Genomic DNA, 18,573 nt, shown 5'->3' on the forward strand with positions numbered 1-18,573 from the left:
TAATTTTACTCAATATTTATTTTATAACTCAAATACATATACTTTAAATATTACTATTTTTATTGTTTTTAAAAGAATTTATTTTCATTAATATTGGGAACACGCGCAACGCGCGTACCCTAAGATTAGTATAATGTATAAGTTAGTTACACCATGTAGATTTTTCTTAATTATTTTTAGAACGAGGCATAAATAATTATTGATAATATTTTTATGTATAGTATGTGCATAATCATTTATAATTATTATATAATTTATGTATATTGACTAAGAAAAATAAATAATAAATCTATCCGACTATTTGTATAAAGATACTAGGAAAACCTTCTAATTGCTATCATCATTGGGCTTCTTAATGTTGCATATCGGCCCAATTAAGGTTCTGGCAAAAGAAATGGGCTCTTTAACCCGACTGACGGAAACAGTTCGCGAGGTTGTAATGACAGGGTACTGAAACGCGATCACTATTTGCCAGGAATTGATGTAGAGTAGTAATTTGAGATCCGGTGAAATTCTCGTTGTACATTTTCTCAAGAACAAGAATGGGGGTGATAATCGAGAACAATGTTTGGGAGCCAAATCCAGCACTGTATTTATTCTTCTTCATATCATGTTGCTTGTCAATCTACTATTTGCCAAACAGTAGCAGGAGTACTCCTGCCGTCTTCGATCACGCACCTTCCTCTTCCTTCCTTCGTTTTCAGAGAAGTTTCCTCTTACTCTTTTCTCTTTCTTCAGGTGACGCTATTTCCCCCCTTCTTTTGTCTGCCCACTGAATGTAGTATTAGGAAATGTTATGTTCTAACTAATTCATAGATTCCAATTACAGCTAAAATTGACGCATAGTAGTACTGTACATGTTTCCCTGTTTGTTAACTGTATTGTAAAAAGATTTCTTTGTTGCCAAACGAGAAAAATGAAACTCAGCAATTTTGGTAGTTTTTGGATGTCAAAATTTTAACTTAATAAAGAAACAAATTTAATCAGTGTGACTTAGCTCTGGAAATGGTCAAGTTGACACTTCATAAATGCAAAAAGTCTCAAACAAATTGGGGTAGATGGACTAGCTCATAATATGTGACGTTGGGCATTTTTTCCGAGTTAGATATTTTTGTTCATACTTCATAGCTATAGTAGATCAATACACGGTCTGCACAAAGTTGAGTTAATGAAGTTCAAATTTATCGTTCTATCGTGGAGTATCTATAGGAAATACATGCAGACATACTTCCAAAGCAATGCGCTTATCAGATTCAAAGTGTATTCAAGACTCAAAGGAAGCTATTCTAACAAATTGAATTAAAAGGTGTTGGTCGAGGAATCTTTACATCAGACATGGAGTGTGAATCAAACATATGTTAGAATTGATGATTAATGTCAAAAAGAAAAACCATGTTATAATTGAAATTGAGATTCTGATGCAAGTTCTTCCCTTAATAATTTGTTTATTAGCTCATTATACTAATTTACATATAAGAAATTAAGAATGAATTTTCAAGCTGATCCTGACATCATAGAATTGTCAAAATGCTAATTTAACTTGACGGAGATATGGTAATTACTTATCATTGAGCACATATTTAGGTGTACTCTCAGATCGCATATTGCGTCAAACAAAGGCATATTTTTCTTTTTCATTATGGACTCAATATAGTTAGTATATCTTTTTTGGTATCAATTTGGATTCAAAATCATTTATTTATTTATTTATTTTAAGTTTACAGTGATGGAAGGCTTACTGACAGTATTTGGAGAGTATGAGTTGGCGTACCATGGCGTTAGTAGGGAGCAAATGGTCATCTCTCTATGTATTGGATACACAGCTGCTCTCTTTGTTGGTACTTTTTTGGGCATGCTCTCGGATTTGATGTAAGGGGCATTTTTGTCTAACTTTTTCCATGTTTACTAGGTTCCCTCTCTGCTTGCATAACCATTAAGGTTGGAATTAAAGTAGTTATGTTTGATTTTAATTAATTCATCCATTCAAAGTAAATATTAGATAGTAGAATAAAATATAATGCAAGTGATGAACTTTTCTTTATCACTTATAAAAAAAGGTAGTATACTGCAAGTTGCCATTTTCACGCATTTTGAGTTCCATAAAGAAAATATTCAAACTCTTAGGCTAAGATGATTTTGTTCGATCTCCAAAGTGAAACAAAATTGCCATTTTTTTAATGGAAAGGTGAAGGAAACAGAACTGCCATTTTGGGATAGAGGAAGTATCGATATGATCTTCGTTCCTTTGATGCATTCTTTTTGGACTGTGACATCATTTTCCTTCTGAACTGTCCAACAAAGCTTGAACTTGAAGCTTTGCGTTTGACCAGCATATTTTTTCAAAAGTAAATGGTATTGGGCCATGATAATTATCATTGTTATTTTCAATCGATTATTGCTCTCAAATTCGATGGAACACCATATGTCAAATCATTTTTTTTGACAAGTCAAGAGTACCCTCTGTCAAACTTATCATTGTGTTGCCTCTTCATGCAGTGGCCAGAGAAAAGTGTGCTTGTTATTTTGCTTGCTGCATCTTTTTGTTGCCATATGGAAGAGGGTTACTGGACATCCAAGTGTTTGGCTCGCTAGTATCTGTCTCTCTCTTGCCTCTACAATATTTTTCTTCAACTTTGAGACATGGATGGTTGTTGAGCATGATAAGGTTTGTCTTAAGGATCTCTTTTGTTACTATTATATAATTTACTATTGCACGTGGGAAGTATAATTATGAAGACTTATTATCTCAAAATTCCTATCCCTTTCTTGAAATGAATGAATGTATTAAATCTTTATCGAACAAAAGAGAAGAAGAATGAATGTAGTAAATGCAAAGGGGTTAGGGTGGGGGCCTGTGGATCTATAGTCTTTTAGAATTGCTTTCTTTGCCAACTACTTTAGCCAATTTTACACCTATTCATGCGGCCGCTGTAGCCGCATATGTGATTATATATGAACATTTCTCTCTTGGGATGTCTTCAGAGTCGGGTTATGTATTTTCTCCACGACTTTGAATCTTTGATACTATAGTAAGCTGAGTTCTCCTTATAATTGTTATGCAGCTTGAGCAGAGGCAGGATTCAGTCAATGACATGTTTTGGTTAATGACTTTTGTTGAATCTGCATCTTATATTGGAAGCCAAGTGGTTGGAAACTGGTTAATCGGTGTTCATGAAAAGACAAGTTTGCTTGCTCCATCCAGTGCAGTGGTAATAATGGCTCTTATTGCTCTGGCTTATGTCAGCCGAGGATGGAGGGAAGATCCAAAATCAATTGTTCTTAAAGATTATCAGAATAAGTTTCGTACCTGCATACTTGGTGGTATGAGTCTTCCATTTTTGTGCTTATGTTCCTTTTACTGAAGATATTTTGCCCAGTTTGGGTACTCATATTGCATCTATGAACCCAAAGCAGTTATGGTGAGCAGGAAGAATGACATTGAACTTTTTTGTTGTCACAATATAACTAGGGGACATGTTTTCATAGCTGATTGTGACATTAAAAGAAAAATTGAATCAATGCTGTGAATCTCACCAACCTGATTTCCCCCTCTCTGCTCCAATTTCTCCCGCCTTCGCTGTACCAGTCCAAACTATGTGTAGCTACCTGGTTTTTCTTACTGTGGTCTTGTTTTGGTTGGTCGACTTAGCTCAAAATCACAAGTCCTTACTTGAGCACAAAATTCTCCATGTACTCCGGGCAGCTTCATGCCTCAAAATTGCTCATTTGCTTGGTGTTGAGAAGATCATGAAAGCATAACAGAGCTATAAAGCAGACGGAGAGTTGTCCTTCTTATAATAAATACTACCAGTTTGGTAGTCTTCTAATAGAAACGAGGTTGTACCTAACTTTTCGGCTTTTATGTTATTCGAAATGAAATGCATAAGAAATTAAAATGGTCCAGTTCCAGAAATTAGAAGCATTTTGCAACATCTTAATATGGTAAACTGAGAGGGAGAACATGCATCTGGTACAAAATACAGTTTTTGATAATGCATTAATGGGACTGGTTGGATCGATGCCTTAATCTTTTCCCAATTGTATATTTGGCAGATAAAAGGGTCTGGCTTTTGTCATGGACCCAAGCTACCGTCCACTTCTCAGTTGCAGTTTTTTGGATTATTTGGGCTCCAACTATCGTGGTATGATTTTGACTAGCTTCCTATAAAAGATATTGTTTCCGCGTTTCTGACTTTCCAATTTTCTCATTGAAAAGTTTCCTAACAGGAGTATTAGATTTGCTAATCTACTTACTTTCTTTTGCCTTAATTTTGAAGAGAGTAGTTGAAGAGCTGGTAGCTGAATTTATGTGTATGAAACAACACATCCTTGATTGGATTTAAAATTAAATATATTTTTCTATTTTTTGTCTCAAAATCTGAAATCGAATTGTGTCAAGGAAAACTGGATGGACGGAGTGTTCTAATTACTACTGTGAGAAGCCATCTTTGTAAAGATTCATGAGATTCATTAAGCCTTCTTTGAAAGGGTTGATGAAATTCATCTTATAATGAGAGAGAGTGGGTTGTTGACTGTTTGTGAGACACATTAAAATGTGGGCGAGTGGCTTTATAAGTGATTTTGTGAAGCCATCTTTTTATCATTGTAATCCATAAGTAATCTTTTGTGGCCAATAGCTGTACCTCTTAATCTTTGTGAACATTCCTTTATCAGGATGATATATTCCTTTTTTTTCCCTTCTGAAAGCCAATATCACTATATTTGTTCCCGGTCCAAAAAGATTGATATATTCTCCTTAAAGTTTGTTTGAACTTTTAGGCAGATGGGAGAGAGGTTTTGCTAGGTTTGATATACCCCTGTTTACTTGGTGCTAAAATGCTCGGAAGCACTGCATTTCCCTGGTTCTCCAGTGGCCCTTTATCACTTCGAACAGAAGAATGCTTAGCATATGCATGTATTGTTATGGGCTTCGTCACTTCCATTGTAGCTTTTGATTATCAGGTATTTTACCAATTCTCGTTTCTTCAAGCTGTTCAGATATCACGTGATGTCGTCAACCTTAATGCGATATAATTGCAGGACATTGAAATTCTTGTGATGCTATTCTGCATATTTCATGCTTGCGTGGGATTGGTTTTGCCTTCACTCGCCAGATTGAGAACCATGTAAACTTTGCTGCAGTTATAAATATTTTTATCCATCAATGGCTTTAGTAATTGTGAAAATCCAGCGTCGCCTGCTCTCATTTATTTTGCTGGAGATTAATTTTACTCAAGTTCCTTATCTTCCTGCGAAATGCAGGTATGTGCCAAATGAACTTCGTGGAGGGATGATGAGTTTATCCATTGCTCCATCAAATGCGCTTATGTTGTTCTTTCTGATTCAGGCATGTTCTCTTTTACCATATTATTTAATCGAATATTTCATCAGAAGAAATCCTCTCCTCTGTTTATAATGGCACTTTGTGCCGAGTAAAACCCATTTAAGGACGTAGTGCTTGAATTACACCTAGATTCTTGTTGCTTGGAAATTTAGGGTTCTAGGAATTATCCACATCTTCTCAGTCAAGATAAATGCAATGGAGTTATTTTTATTCTATTTTTATCTTCTGGATAACGTTTTAATTGATTGTATAGTGCAACATGTCACACTTCATCATGAGATACTTTCTTTTTCTGGTGATTTGATGAGTATTAAGATTATCTGCTATTTCCTTCTTTGGAAATTTTGCAGAGAGGTTTCTACCAGAGGATAGAAAATTCAACAATTATAGCTATGGGCGCTCTTGGTCTTTTTTCTGCAGCTGGATGCATGTATATGTTAAAGCGGCTGGGAAAGCAACCACACCAAAACTGGCACAAATTATGAGCCCTTCCGTTTTTTTTTAAAACTCTTCTATTCGTGTGGGGTGTTCCTGTATATAGTCGGTTAATTGAAAGTTTAAAGAAACTGCAGCCTTGGGATGTGATGACGGGTGCAAAGTGTCAATCCTCTGCAAATGGAATATCAAGAATGAGATTTAGCCGATTTCAGCATTCTATTATTCTCACATTGCTTAAGTAATGAGGTCCCTTTGGAGATCAGATCACATGGAGTTCAATTTTGCTCTCAAGACACTTTGCACTTGATGCCCTGAGAATGCTAAATGAACACTTTGCTACTGATAAGTTTTGGGAAGAAGCACAATATTAGAGAAGCAACAGAGTGTACGGTGGCTTTATTCTTCGGAGTTCTGATGACCAGTGGAAAATCTTGGAAGCATCTTAAGATGAAAGCGAAATGGTAAGAGGGGTTTTATCTTTCCTTCTTTCTTCATTTATTCTTTAATAAACAGACGTAACAGGATCACTCGATCACATTCTTGTGGTATGTTCTTCAATTATTTGGTTGGATTGCAGATATTATAATTTGAAGCATGATTACGTAAAGAATGACTTCACCTAAGGGTAATTTTCAATGAAATAAATTTTGGTGGGATGCTCGTCTTGGAATGTATATGCCAGATTTCAGTTTCATTTAAAATGGATGAGGCTGACGGAGTATGGTCAAATTACTAAACATGAATTGTTTTTGTATTCAATCTTTTTTTGGATAACAAAGGAAAGGATGAATTTATTATTGAAACTGGCAAATTATTGGCCCAATAGGTTAAAAAATGAGTGAGGTGGAATGGTTTTGTCCAATTCCCTCTTGATTAGCTCCAAATCTCACCTCGTCACCATAGGCCACTCAGCCCTCACCAATTCATCGACCCCACTAATTTTGTTTTCGTCTTGCGTTGGAGGCTAATGAAGTTTGATTTGAGTATATATAACAGTCCAATTGAAGTGTTGGTAGTTTCTCTTCCAATCAATGTAAGGGGTAGGGGTGTACAAAGAAAACCGATAAGATGCGCCAAATCGATAATTCGAGTTAAACCGAAAAAAAAACGATGTGGTTTGGTATTGGAAAATAAAATCCGACCATAATTGGTTTGGTTTTAACTAAAAAAAGTCAAACCGAAACTAAACCAACCCGATAGTACATTTATACTCCCTCCGTTTCAAGTTATGTGAACATATTTCCCTTTTAGTTCGTGCCAAAAAGAATGATCAATTTTCATGTTTGAAACACAATTTATCTTTATGCAATGATTTATAGCCGCACAAAATATATGTGCTTCATTTTACACCACAAGTTCAAAAGTCTTCTCTTGTTTCTTAATGTCCGTGTCCAGTCAAATGGGTTCACATAAATTGAAACGGAGAGAGTATAATTTTTAAAAATATTTTATACATATAAATATTTATTGTAATGTAATTTATAAATATTTCTTAAAGTTTTTCACGGTTTTATCTTTTAACGTATTATTTCAAGTTTAGACTTAACATTTTTGAATGGTAAATATTTTCTAAAGCCCATAGATGTAGTCACTCAAACAAAGTTCAAATCAATACTAATGCTAACAAAAGAAATTCAATTAAATATTAGGAATGACGATAGTGTTGGATAATTATTTTAGTTTTACATTGGTTTATAATAACAATGCATAACTTAGTTTATCTTTTTTTTTAGTGCTTAGTTATGTACTACTTATTAGCTATATACGAGTACTTATTTAGCATGACCTATATAGTATTTTTAGATTATGTGAATTTTCATTATGGCTTATTAATTAGCAATATTTGTTTTATGTAATTTTATTATTTTATCTTTGTTATTGAATATTTTAGTATAATGCTATGACTTATCTCATATTATTGTGTTAGTTTCTTGAAAAATACATTATATAGTTGTATTTTACTAGGATTTAAGAAATATTTGGAGCACAAGTTACATATTTTATGCTATGAAGACTGAAAAAAAACTCGAAAACCCGAGATTGAAAAACCCGACTTTGTTGGTTTGGTTTGGTTTGATTTATAAATTTAAAAATCTGACACCATTGATTTGGTTTGATAATTGAAAAATGCGAACCAACCCGACCTATGTAACCCCTAGGGGTGGTCTAGTTTGGTCCATAAGAACAAATAGTCTCAAACATACAACTTTGTATTATATTAAATGGTTTAAAAGATCGTACACCCTCCTTACAATTTTATATTGCAGATTTTATTTTTTTCTCTATTAAATGTTTTCAATTATCTTTAACTAAAAAGTTTGGACTTAAGTTCTTGTATGTACTTTTGAATATGTAAATTTCTTTTCAAAAAATGAATGAAGTAATGAGTAATTACGTAGAGAAAAATCTAATATTTGACAGTTGTACTTGAAATCTTTATATTTTAGAACCGGAATGGTTATTTGTACTTCTATCTGCTACCAAAAACGACCTTTCCTGTCCGTTCGTCACTCGTTGACTGAGTGAGCTTCCAAATAGATTTATAGGTATCCTGACATACCTTCAATTATAATTTGATCTATGGTGTTGTGTTCTTGCCAGAAAGGCTTGTTGAGACTTGAGTTGGGGATTTATTTTCGTCATAATTGCACCTGTAGATTTTTCAATTTAATCTATTTCACTAATTTGCAAATAGAGTAGCTAATTTCTACCATACAACAATAATAGAGATGTCATATCTCAATCATCATCGTCCTACAAAACGGGAACGCCAATTACTGAAATTAACGATTGCTTACCCAATGTGTACCCATTTTCCTGATTCATGACATAATAGCAGAAAGTACATACAAAGTTGATAAACATCATTTATCCATAGGCTATAGCCAGTAGCCACCAATGAATGTCATTATCTCATCGTCTATTAAGCACTGACGAGTGCTCAGAGACCTAACCCAATAATACCATTTTTCGACAGTTCAATCATTTCTCTCTCGTAAGCACTAATGTGTGGAACCGTGTGCCAATGTACAATTTTAGCATTATTTTTGAAAAAATAAATGTATAAAATTTATATATATATTTATATATTCCGTGTATGTTATATATAAAAATTATATAAATTTTATACACTTTTTGGCTAACATATATAAATAGTTTATGGCGCGAGTAATAATACCCCATTATGTTCCGGTATTCATAATAGCTTTGGATGTATCAAATTCAATATGGTCACCTATCAAATTTAAAACAAGAAGGAAAAATACAGTTAACTTTCTGAATCAGAGCTAACATGAGGAGCAGGCATATGCTAGATCAAAGCAAGTTTAGCTGAAATAATAGCATACACTTACTAAGAATGTAATACAATTCAACAAAATGACAGAGATGTAACCATGTAGTGATAGTTCATATGATCAGTAACTGAAATAAAAATGCCCATTTAATTCTTCAACAATTAGAATTGCTTACAATACTTGGTATGAAACAAACACTGTACAGCGAGCAAGAAATTGTAAAAGACATACTTCTTCAGGTTATCCATAAATACACTTGAAACCCAGCTTCCACTTTTGCGCCGGAATGAAACATAAAATAAAAAAAACAACAACTTACAATAAAATAAACAGCAGCTATAGCTATAGGCTATGTGATACCATTAATTCATGTCCAAGAAATTGCCACTGGACTCCCCACCACATGCTTCTCATCTGACCACTCAATTCTACCAAATACATTCGTAGTTGAGGAAGACATTGATGGAGCTGTAAAAGTCACTGTATACGATTTCTTCTCATTCATCTGACTGAAACTCAATGTCTCAGGCTCAACCATAATCTTCACTGAATTACTTGGTGATGTAACAGTAACTTTGTATGTTCCAGCCGGTCCAACATTAGTCAGCGTCCGGCTGTACTTGATTGAGCTTGAACCGGCACTCCCGGTTCGAGCTGCAGATTCTGCTGGAAATGACACAGCAAATGAAGGGTAATTCAAATCTGTGACGCTGTATTTTTTACTCTCATTGCACGTGAAGTTTCTTCTTGCTAAGCTGTTGATTTGTGATGGAGTATAATTCAATGCACACAGGAAATCGAGATAATCATCGGCGGTTATGTCGTAGACCAGTCCTGGGTTCAACGCTGAAACGGGATCCACGTGTCCGGCTCCGTGATCAAACAGCGTCGATGGTTTTCCCGTGGAGACGTCTTGTATTGCTCCGCCGTTCTTGTAGGCGGTGTAAGCGGTGGTCATGAGTGCTGAACGAATGGCGGCGGGGCTCCATTCTGGGTGGGCCCCCTTCAGCAAAGCCGCTAAGCCACTCACGTGCGGACACGACATGGATGTACCCGATATGATGTTGAACCCGACCCGTCTATCATCCTCTTCTAACCCGGTTGGACCGACAGCCCCCGTCCAACCCGCTAGAATGTTAACACCAGGCGCGATGATATCCGGTTTAAGTATTTCTGGGGTGATCGAATTTGGGCCTCTTGAACTAAACGCTGCAACAACCGGTGACGGTTCAATTCCCACCTTTGTTCCTTCAAAAAGAATAGTGGCCATTGGATTAGAATCCGAGGTTAAATAATCCCTGATTGCATCCCCCGTCTTTTGACCCACCGCCGTCGCCGGAAGTAAGTGGGCGTCAGCCACTAGCTCCTCCCCATTCGCGGCGGTGTTAGTCAAAACCATGCCCGCCCCACCAGCTGCTTTTACCACAGATCCCTTTTGGACTCTAGCATTAATCCCTCTGTCACACAACACAATTTTGCCTTTAACTTTCTCAGGAATTAAAGTACCCGTCATACAGAGATTTCCATTAGTCACGTTGCTAGCATTACCAGCAAACACAAAAGGAAGCATTTTGTTAGACAATGAATTACCCTTGTAAAGTGAAACGCCTGAGAAATTTTTACCATTACCAAGGCTTACATATGCCGGAAAATCACGGTCCAATGTTCCGGCCCCAACGGTGGTGATCCAAGGTGCTACGTTGGACAAACTGTACGGGCTAGGTCCAGCATTTCCAGCTGAGCAAGAGACCAAAATACCCTTCTCCATAGCAGCAAACGCTCCAATTGCAACGCTGTCTCTGTAATAATCCGATATGCCTCCGCCAAGTGATAACGAAAGTACATTAACGTTATCATCAATAGCTTTGTCCATAGCTGCTAATATATCGGAACTAAAACATCCACCAACCCAGCAAACTTTGTACACTGCAACTCTTGCACGAGTAGCCATTCCACGAGCAGTTCCAGGAGCATAGCCAAAAAGGCTAGCGCCCTGAACAACTGAACCACCTGCTGTGGTAGAAGTGTGTGTTCCGTGTCCGTCATCGTCCCTTGCTGATTTTGACTCTCTGGACTCATCAATTGGACCAAGTGTAGTCTCATAACCTCTAGAAAAATACCTCGCTCCAATAAGCTTTCTGTTACAATTCGATGAACTGAAATTGGTCCCGGACTCACACTGACCTTTCCACGAAGCGGGAACAGGCCCAAGCCCAGTATCGTCAAAGCTCTTGCTCTCCGGCCAAACTCCAGTGTCCAGTACTCCGATAATAACATCACTCATAGCATCTGACTCAGGGAAGAAATCAGCGCCTTTGTCAAGGCCTAGAAAAGTAGGTGTTCGAGTAGTGTGGAGTTGGTATTTTAACTCGGGTAAAACAGAGAGAATCCCAGGTTGGGTTTCTAAGGATTCAGCTTCTTGAGGTGTAAGTCTAGCTGAGAAACCATGGACAACGTTGTTGTAAACATATAGCATCTCCGCTGAGTCAGAGACTGATTTCAGGGACGAGTCATACCAGTGAGCATGGTCGTCGTTAAAGGTTGCTGGCATTTGGGATTTAGCCATGTGAATGATGTATGTTTTCTTCTCCTCCATTGCCACTGACATGCGGCATAGCGACAGAAGTGCAACAACAACAAGTATTACTGGGTATCTAGACATTTTGAGTTTGTGTGTTTTTTCACTCATTCCCTAGTGCAAGAAAGGGAATGGATGAACAAGAAATGAGAAAGTGCAGTTAATATATATAGGAAAAAGAGAGGTAGGAGAGTGAACAGTTTATGTGGAGTGTGAAAACATGAAAAGGCAAGCTAAGAGTGTGAGAGTAGTAAAGTGGGGCTAGCTGGTGGGTGGGGGAATAGGGTTCTTGTTTGCTTCTTATGAATGATTGGTTTCAAATAAAAAGAATATAAAGATCCAGCCTAGCAGAACAACTGATAAGTTAGTAATGATTAAAGAAGGAGAAGAGAAAAGAAGGATCAATTGATGACATTCACAGAAATAAGGTTTCGTTACTCTACTCCTAATCAAGAGAAGAGAAGAGAGCACAAAATAGTAGTATTGCTTACCTTTTATCCACTTCTTTTTCTTTATTTTTTAGCAGTGACGATTCCTCAGTGCTAAACTCTTTTCACCTTCCACTTTACCTTTTTCTCATTGCACAAGAAAGCCAGAAAAAGCATAATTCCAATTTCTTTTCTTTTTTGGTATTTACGTTGTTAATACTCGAATAAATTTCTGGGTGGTCATTTAGTTCTGTGTTCGTTAACCTAAACTCATTTTTCTATTTTTGGTTACGTAAAAATCACTCAACCTTATTTCATTACCCAAAAATTACTTTTCTTTCTTATGTTACACAAAAATCATTTTATTATGCTATAGTTATTACAATAGTCACTTTGACCAGATTTTATAAAACTTTTACCTGAAAAGTCTATTATGCCTTTGACATTATAAATCCTCCCATTATGTAATACCTTATATATTATATACTATATAATATATTTTTACCGAGGTATTTTACTTATAGTTAAAATAATTTTATATTATTTTATTTATTATTTTATAATATATTCATACATTTAATTTTGTCACAACACTCAATTTGTTTAATCATATTCAAACATGAACATATATTGAAACATAAAAACGACAAAAAATATTTATTTTTTAATATTTATTTGATATAATAAAAACAGGTTTAGTTAACAATGATAGTTTTTTATAGTTAGTAAAACTTTCAAAAAAATTCAAAGATATTTGTGTTTAATATTAAGTCTTTTAAAGCTTTTAACTATAATATTATATTTTTTGAAATGTGTTAATTTGATGTGTTAGTGTGCTAAATGTGGGTATTTTGTTTATTTGTTTAACGAATATGGCTTGACTGATATAACTGTGAGCTTTAATTTTATAATTTTCATTAAAAATATTTCATATGTATGGTTAAGAATGTTGACTTGAAATTTATTCACAGTAATGTTACTAACAAATTTAATAATGCTACTTCTATATCTTGAAAATTAATGTTAAGAAAAAATTATATGTCAAATATATTATAAAAATAATAAATCAAACAATATTAAGTTATTTTAATTATAAGTAAAATACCTAGATAAAATTATATTATACAGTATATTATATAGAATGTATTACATAAATAGGGAGATTTATAATTTCAAGAACATAATAGACTTTTCAAGTGAAAATTTATGAAATTTGGTCAAAGTAACTATTGTGATAATTAGAACATAGTAAAATAATTTTTGTGTAACAAAAAAAAGAAGTGACTTTTGCGTAATAAACATTAAGTTGAATGACTTTTACGTAACAAAAAAAATATAACTTTAAGGTAATGAATACAAAGTTGAATATCATCCTTAAAATTTACTCTCAATACTCCCTATGCAGTATAACTTTAAGGTAATGAATACAATGTTGAATATCATCCTTAAAATTTACTCTTTATACTCCCTATGCAGTATCATGTCACCAAGAGAAGAATTAAAATTTAAAGTTAAAGGATTTTTAAATATAGAAAAGTTTCTTTCCATTCGTCACATACTAAGAAAGAATACCGTACAAAATGAAATCGAGAGAGCATAAGAGTATGAAACTTCTACTAATATTTAGCTAGCGTTTGGCCATAAATTCCAAGTTTATTTTGAAAAATCTGATTTTGGTGAAATTTGGTTTGAAGATGAAAATGTGTTTGGACATCTGTTTTGGGTGAAGTTTGGTTTGGAAAAACATGAAACATGACTTATACCCACAAGTTCTAAAAACTATCACAAATACCCAACAATACAATTATCAATAACATTCATTATATTATCGCAAACCATAGTCCTGAACATAAATAAATTTGATACAAAATTATTATTTTTATAATGAACTACATGATACACTATCAGATGACCGAGAAGATAAAGCAACATCGTTATAAAATAATAAATGGTGGGCTCTTTTATAAAATATAAAAGTTTGGGACAATTTTTAAAAATATAATAGTGATATTTTGGGCTGGTTTTGGAATTTGGGATTTGGCATTTAGGATTTGGCCAAAATATAGGCAAAATCTATGGCCAAACATATATTTGCCAAATAAAACCCAAATTTATTTTGACAAAATCTATAGCCAAACGGGTCCTTAGACTGCAGTAGTCGGACATCCAACTATGTATTTTTGTAGCTAAACTTACTTATTTGGTTCCTAAGTTATGGTATAAAATTAGAAATTTGGTTCTCAAGATTATGTAGCAAAATTTATATTTTTGCCTTTCAACTAATCAACATACCACCACCAACAAACTCAGTAAAATTCCACAAGTGGGGTCTAAGGAGAATTTTGTGTACATAGTCTCAAAGGCGGATCCAGAATTTGAACCTGTCATCAACACTGTTTACCCTCAAAATCGGATAACAATTGAATTTATACGTAGTTTTAAGGATACATGATCTAACTTGATACAAAATGAGAAATCAGATTCAAATTGAAATTAATGATAAAAAAGTAAATGCAAACCACACAGGTTGAACAATCTTGGCCTTGAAGATTGGTCACCCTCGAGTCAAAGATGTTGCAATCAGTGCCGGAACAGAGTGATGAGATAATAATGACTAGAAATAACAGTTTATTGCTTTGGGGCGTGTGTTACAATGTCTTTTACAAATAATCAGACCCCCTTTATATAGTAGAGGAGTCCTACATTAGGTACAATTCTATATAAGGTTAAAAATCTCATGATTTGCTAATTAATCGATTTCATTGATACGTGCCGAGATTCCCGCCGTGATATACGACCGGTTACAAATATTTCAGCCTTCCGTTATTTTTGTTCGATAATGTTTTTTCGAGCTAATTCGGAGTCGTGGTCAGTTCCGGGGTTACAGACTCGATAATCTTGAAGACGTATGTTCTAACATCGTGCCTAGGTTCTATGGAACCCAGGGTCGATCTTCAATCCATTATGTTTCATCCACGATCTATCATGCAATAGATGAGCTCGGTTTCTACCGTACACAGATAGTCCCCTCATTTTTCGGAGAGTAAACGACGAGAAACGATATGAGCCCTCGATCCTTGTCTTGATACTTTGCGTCAGAAACGATAAAAATGAGCAAAACGTCTCGTCAGTCACATCTAAATGGCATTAAATATTCGTCAGTTGCTGTTCGGCCACTACAGGTTTTGAACCGTCGTTTGCAAACTATAAATACTTCCTCCTTCGTTCATTCAAATTTTACATCCAATCTTTCCCTACTCTTGTTCTTAAAGAACCTTTGCATTTTCTAGTGTTTTCCCCAATTTCTTGAGAGCTTTGTAAGGGTTTCTCCTTTGTCTGAACTTTTCAAGCGTACCTCTTTAACTCCTTCTTCTTCATCTTCATCAAAAAATGGTGAAGACTTCTAAGTTTGTTCCCCAAAAAGAAACTCCCTCTGCCTCGCGACCGGCTGAAAAGGAAAATATTTCTGCTGCTACCGAGGAAACGATACCGGAGCCCCCTTGAAGATGTTTGTTCCTACGGGGTACCCGACCAGTGCTGATTTTAAGGTTGAGAAAACTTCATCGGTCCCGGGTGGGTGCGAGCCAGTCTCGAGATATATATGCTCGATCACCGACAACTTCCTCTCCAAGGTCAAGGAGGATTGCAACTCGGTTGGTAAGCATGTGGTGGTGCCTACGTCCGAGGAGGCGCCACGTAGAGGGTTTCTTGAGTGTTTATACTTATCCCTTCATGTTGGGCCCCTTGGACCCGGTCATCATTGCCTTTTGTAAGAGGTACGAGGTGACCCTAGGCCAAATTCATCCCTCATTCTGGAGGATAGTTATTATCCTCTGCTTCTTTGTAAACAAGATCGAGGGGTGTCCCTTCACCATCGATCACCTCATGCGTCTGCACAGTTCCTGACTCTATCTAGGGGTGCTAATAAAACTTGCTGGTCGGGCCAGTAAGGTCCCATTCTCGAGCATTGACGAGGATCGGGACCGAGGCTAGTTGGGCCGATTCATTCGAGTGAAGACCTCGGACTTAATCCCGGCCGAGGACCTGCCATTTCCTGCTAAATGGAGCATGAAGCGTAAGTATAACCTTGTCTTTAAGGTTTTGTCTATCATTTTTCTTTTGCCCTTCTTCTTATCGATTCTTTATGATGCAGTTGTTGCTCGGATGCCGGATGTAGTTCCTCGACTCAAGAAGAGGGTCGAGGGCATCGTGTCACAAAATCCCTATTCCGAGCGCGCGTGGTGCGAACTTTTGAAGGGCCGGTAAGAGGCCCGTGCTCACGGTGAGATTTCTCTACTGAGTGAATTAACACTTAGTTTTCTTAGCTGCATTCGTTCTCACCTTTTCTTCCTTTGTAGGTCTTCCCAAAGATGTTGAAATGAGGCCTCCATCTGGTGATGAAGACATCCTTCTCGAACCATCTGTTCCGAGGCAGGATAAAGAGAAGAAGAGAAAAAGGGCTCCGAGTTCTCCGAACTCAGAGAAGAAAAAACCAAAAAGGAGGCTGGTGTGCAAATCTAAGAAAAATATCAGTGCCCGAGAGGTCCCATCGGATTCGCTCAGTCGACTGAGGGACGAGTCCGTAGAAGAAGAAGAAGCCTCGATCTGATAACCCGCATGAGAAGCGGTACCGAGCTACCTCAAACCAGGGTAGCCGATGAGGAGGCAGTGGCCGAGGCCTCCGAACCAGGGAAGGACAAGGCCATTTTGCCCCGATCTGGGGAGGTCGATAAGGAGACCACATCCGGTACTCCTCGGGCTGAGGGAAATGCCCCGAAGGATGCGTTGGGTGTGATAGATCTTTTCGGGTAACCATCGTTCACCGACTCCATGATAAACAAGGCCCAGATACTGAAAGGACGCCCAAATGAGGGGCGGCAGATTCCTTCAACAACTTTTTCGATGGCTTCGATTCTACCGCCTTGGAGGTTATCATCGGGTTAGGTGACTTACGGGTACCAAAGAAGATGCTGTCTTCGGGAGCCAGCGGATCTTCTTCGAGTTTGAGATTAGTAGACCGATTCCCAGCTCCTAGTGTAGATCCTGACCGGAAGCGGACAATCATCATATCTATACCGGAGGATGCCCGGGTTTTCTCCGCCCCCGTGAGGGTTGCCAGCTATCTTCGATGCCTGGTGACCGAAGAGGATAAAACCAAAATGGACTAGGTGGAGGCCCCTTGTCTTTCAATGAAGCTCAACAGGCGTTGAATCGGGTAACTTCGTAACATTCTTCTTTGTGTTCGTAGGCCTCGATTCTTCATCACGAAACTTTTCTCCGATATAGGGAAGAGTTAAACCAACATGAGGCCGAGACCCGGGAGCTTACTGAGAAGAGGGATGCTTACGATCTCCTTGGTGAGAAGCTCCAGGCCGAGTTATAAGTGGCTCGGAAGGAGTATGTCGTCCTGGTAGAGTAGGTAAGAGGAGTATTTAAAGTTAGTGACGATGATTCAGACATAGTGGCTAACGACCCAAACTCGCAGGTTCAAAAAAAACTTGACCAGATCGAGAAGCTCCAGGCGGAGGTGGACACGGTGAAAGCTGAGGCCCAAGAATGGAAGAAAAACATAGACCGCATGGCCTCGGAAAAGGAGACTACCCGAGAACAACTGGCTTTGACTGAGGTCAAGCTTTGGGTTGCAAAAGAAAAGGTCTTGGTCTAGTCCAATAAGATCGAGGAGCTCTAGTCTCAACTGAGCTCGGCGATCTCCGGCCAAGAAAATCTGGCATGGGAACTTGAGGTGGCCAAGTCGGAGATTGCTGTGGTTAAGGCCGAGGTTGATGAGAGGGTGGCCTAGTACAAGGCCGATGCCGAGGTGACTCAGGATCAAGTGAGCAACTTGGTGGAGCATATGAAGTGGCAATCCCGAAGGGAGGCCCTCGAGGGAGTTCGAGCTCAGGGTTTTGTCCTGTTGGCCAAAATCGAGAATGCCAAGGTATTCGAAGCTAAGGCCATGAAGCTGGCTTATCCCGAGGAGGAGGATTCCGAGGGATCTGAAGATTTGGATGAGTCCGAAGGTAGCGGAGACCCCGAAGGTGATGACGCGGCTCCGGCGAATACTAGGCCATTTAGGATCTTTTTAAACATTTTTTTGTCTTTTGTTTTTTTGAGGCCGTTTTGGCCGTTGTAAAATTTTTATATCGGGGCCATTCGGCCCTTGTAAAAAGAAATTTCTGATTATGAATATAAGGCCTTTTCCCTTCAACAGCTTTCAAATTTTCTCTTTGCCTTATTTATTTTTATTTGCAAAGATCTAAATGCCTTGGCATGAAACAATTGGTTTTTGTTTAGAGACTCGAAGAAACCTTGCCTTCAACTATTTCGTTTTAAGGCATCGTGGGGGTTCGGTGTGACCGAAAGTTTTCTTTCCCCAAAGTCTATCGAGGGTAGCCTTTCGAACCGGTTAAGAAATTTCGAGACCTTGTTGTTTTTGTTACGGGTTTCGGACGTCTCTGAGCCATGTTTATGTGGCCGTAGCCTTTATAG

The 18,573-nt window shown here is 37.2% G+C and overlaps 2 protein-coding genes across 3 annotated transcripts; one reads left to right on the plus strand and one right to left on the minus strand.

Moving 5' to 3' along the window:
• The first annotated feature begins 424 nt into the window (after positions 1-424).
• Positions 425-6,456, plus strand: LOC104095042 (uncharacterized). Of its 2 annotated transcripts, none has more exons than XM_009601090.4 (9): positions 425-738; positions 1,725-1,869; positions 2,497-2,665; positions 3,063-3,321; positions 4,054-4,142; positions 4,780-4,962; positions 5,041-5,126; positions 5,263-5,347; positions 5,765-6,456. In XM_009601090.4, exons 1-9 carry the CDS (start codon positions 543-545, stop codon positions 5,783-5,785), a joined length of 1,233 nt encoding a protein of 410 aa, XP_009599385.1. In that variant the 5' UTR covers positions 425-542; the 3' UTR covers positions 5,786-6,456. The 2 variants fall into 2 exon arrangements, with proteins under 2 accessions (XP_009599385.1, XP_070052062.1); XM_070195961.1 differs by having other exon boundaries at positions 427-738; positions 5,263-5,351; positions 5,699-6,456.
• Positions 6,457-9,202: 2,746 nt separating this feature from the next.
• LOC104095041 (subtilisin-like protease SBT1.7) lies at positions 9,203-12,070 on the minus strand. Its single transcript, XM_009601088.4, has one exon. The coding sequence runs from the start codon at positions 11,765-11,767 to the stop codon at positions 9,446-9,448; it is 2,322 nt and encodes a 773-aa protein (XP_009599383.1). The 5' UTR covers positions 11,768-12,070; the 3' UTR covers positions 9,203-9,445.
• Between the last annotated feature and the right edge of the window lie 6,503 nt (positions 12,071-18,573).

Source organism: Nicotiana tomentosiformis, chromosome 2, assembly GCF_000390325.3.
Source record: "Nicotiana tomentosiformis chromosome 2, ASM39032v3, whole genome shotgun sequence".
Taxonomy (NCBI): domain Eukaryota; kingdom Viridiplantae; phylum Streptophyta; class Magnoliopsida; order Solanales; family Solanaceae; genus Nicotiana; species Nicotiana tomentosiformis.